Genomic DNA, 2,500 nt, shown 5'->3' on the forward strand with positions numbered 1-2,500 from the left:
GACATCAGTTACCTGGAGATAAAAAGCATTTTCGAATCAAATAAGACAGCTGATATGACTTCCTGTTTATCGAGCACGTTGCATTGTGGGATAGAGTATTTGATGTTGTAGTTCATACTGCATACTCCTGTATGTTAGTGTGGTTATCGATCTGAGCATCGTGCGGCTGTAGATTCATGATGCAGATGAGTTTCTATGTGTCATTAACTGTGCCTTTTTTTCTTCTCATGGGCCACAGAAATTCATGATGAAGGTAGGAGTCTGTGTGTGTGTGTGTGTGTGTGTGTGTGTGTGTGTGTGTGTGTGTGTGTGTGTGCGTCCCTGTTTTTGTTGTGCGTCCTGTCATCACAGTCATGTGATGTAGTGTAATGTAGCTGTACTGTGAGCTAATTCCAGTGAGGCGAGAGTGAGCACTGAAGTGAGTCTAATGAGAAAATAAAGGTCCTGTTCTTCCTGTCCTGAAGCATTACTGCAGCCATTACCTGACACACACACACTCGCAGCCTTAAGAGAGCCATTAACACACACACACACACACACACACAGGAAGTGCTGATTCCCAGGAACATCAGCCCTCACCATGGAAAAACACTCTGATGTGTCGGGATTCTTTGTTCTTTTATGGCATGTAAATTGCAATTTGTGTCCTTTTACTGTATATACAAATGTTTTAAAATGTGTTTTATAAATATCCTATTAAATGTAGTATATAAATGTTATAATTAGATAAAAGTCATATTGATTATGAATCACATTCACTGAACAGTCATGAGTTTGTATCAGTGATCAATGCTGTGTGTGTGTGTGTGTGTGTGTGTGTGTGTGTGTTTCAGACGGCACAGGGCGGAGGTCACCGGACGCTGCTCTATGGTCACGCGGTCTTACTGAGACACTCCTACAGTGGGATGGTGTGTGTTACTCTGATGACACGTCACACGTCTATGTGTGTGTGTGTGTGTGTGTGTCTGTGTGTGTGTGAGGTTCATGTGTTGATGTGTTTCTCTCTCCAGTATCTGTGCTGTCTGTCTACGGCTCGCTCGTCCACTGACAAACTGGCTTTTGATGTGGGGCTTCAGGAAGACACAACAGGTGATGTCACTTCCTGTTCACATTCCCAGATAAAAGTCATTTTTCTCAGGAACATGTGCTGGTCATATTTAATCACAAAATCAGGAGAAAGGAATAAAAACAAGGAGAATGAAGCCTGTTCTCAGGAACGTTAGGAGTTTGTTTTGTTGCAGTGTGACATCATTTGTATTATCATTAATGATTCTCACTGTCAGACTGAAGGGAATCTATGGAAGTAAAATAATGTCAAATGTTTTTGAAATAAAAAGCCTGTTGAATTGCACTACTTGAAAAAAAATAGGCATTGCATTAACCATGCTTGCATTTTTATGGGCTGAAATTCAACATGGTTGAATATTTAAGCTGTGAATATTTCAATTAAAAACATTTCAAACACCTTTTCATTATTAAAAATTCAATAATCCATATTCACCTTTCATATTTCACTTCCAAAATATTCAAACTGTTTAAAAATACAATCAATAATATTCAACAGGCAATTTTCGGTCCATTTTATTTCGCTTTGCAAATTCGCTTCCACAAATTCAGTGGTTCAAATTCGACAGTAAATTCAACATTGACGTCCAGGAACTGCAGGAAAAGCAATAGATTACCGAACATACTCTCCATCTGCTGTTAGTCGACCTCACCAGCGGGTGGTGCAACAGCGCATGTTGTTGACGAAGACATTCATTCATAAAATGAAAAGGATTATCTGTGTCAGTATATGCGGAAAAGATGATAAACACACAAAAGCTGTGTTTATGTTTCATTCAATAACTTCATTGTTACTTTCCCTGTGTATTCTACATGTCATCAGCTTTCTCTACCATGAACAGGATTATAATCGGTTTCCCTCAATACCTCATACTCAAGGATTCCCCTTCAGTTGGGACAAAAAGCTTAATGGACTAATACAGTGATATGAAAGACCAATCTTGCACCTTATTATGGAAGTAGGCTGTAGGCTACTATATAGGCTACAGGCAAGAAGATGGACTCAGAATATGAACTTAACGCGCAAAGTTTCATGCTGAGCGTTTCGTGATATACTGGCATAAAATCAACACTTGATCAATTAATACTAACACTCTCTCTCTCTCTCTCTCTCTGTCTTTCTCTCTGTCTCTCTCTCTCTCTCTATATATATATAGTATGCCTATGTGTATTGCATTAGCTTAAACTGTCATAACACTTGCATATTGTTGTCCTCCTATTGTTAGTCCTATTGTAAATCACTTTGGATAAAAGCGTCTGCTAAATGACTAAATGTAAAATTGGCTTGACATTGGACATTCGCACATTTAGGGACCGTCTCAAAAGTTTCATAAAACATTGGCATACACGTTTCTAACTTCAATAGCAAACTTTAATTTATTTGAATAAATATCAAAAATCCAAAGGGTGCGCATTATGCCTGACACTACATGAA

General features: G+C 38.6%; 1 protein-coding gene across 4 annotated transcripts in view; it reads left to right on the forward strand.

Moving 5' to 3' along the window:
• The window catches only part of ryr2a (ryanodine receptor 2a (cardiac)), a 158,197-nt gene that overhangs the window by 36,533 nt on the left and 119,164 nt on the right, over positions 1-2,500 (forward strand). For all 4 annotated transcript variants that reach the window (XM_084135241.1, XM_084135242.1, XM_084135243.1 and 1 more), the window contains 3 exons: positions 239-253; positions 834-908; positions 1,011-1,089. In XM_084135241.1, coding sequence (XP_083991367.1) covers positions 239-253; positions 834-908; positions 1,011-1,089 — 169 coding nt within the window. The remainder of the gene's footprint in view (positions 1-238; positions 254-833; positions 909-1,010; positions 1,090-2,500) is intronic.

The sequence above is a fragment of the Abramis brama genome, assembly GCF_963993115.1.
Source record: "Abramis brama genome assembly, chromosome: 14".
Lineage (NCBI taxonomy): Eukaryota > Metazoa > Chordata > Actinopteri > Cypriniformes > Leuciscidae > Abramis > Abramis brama.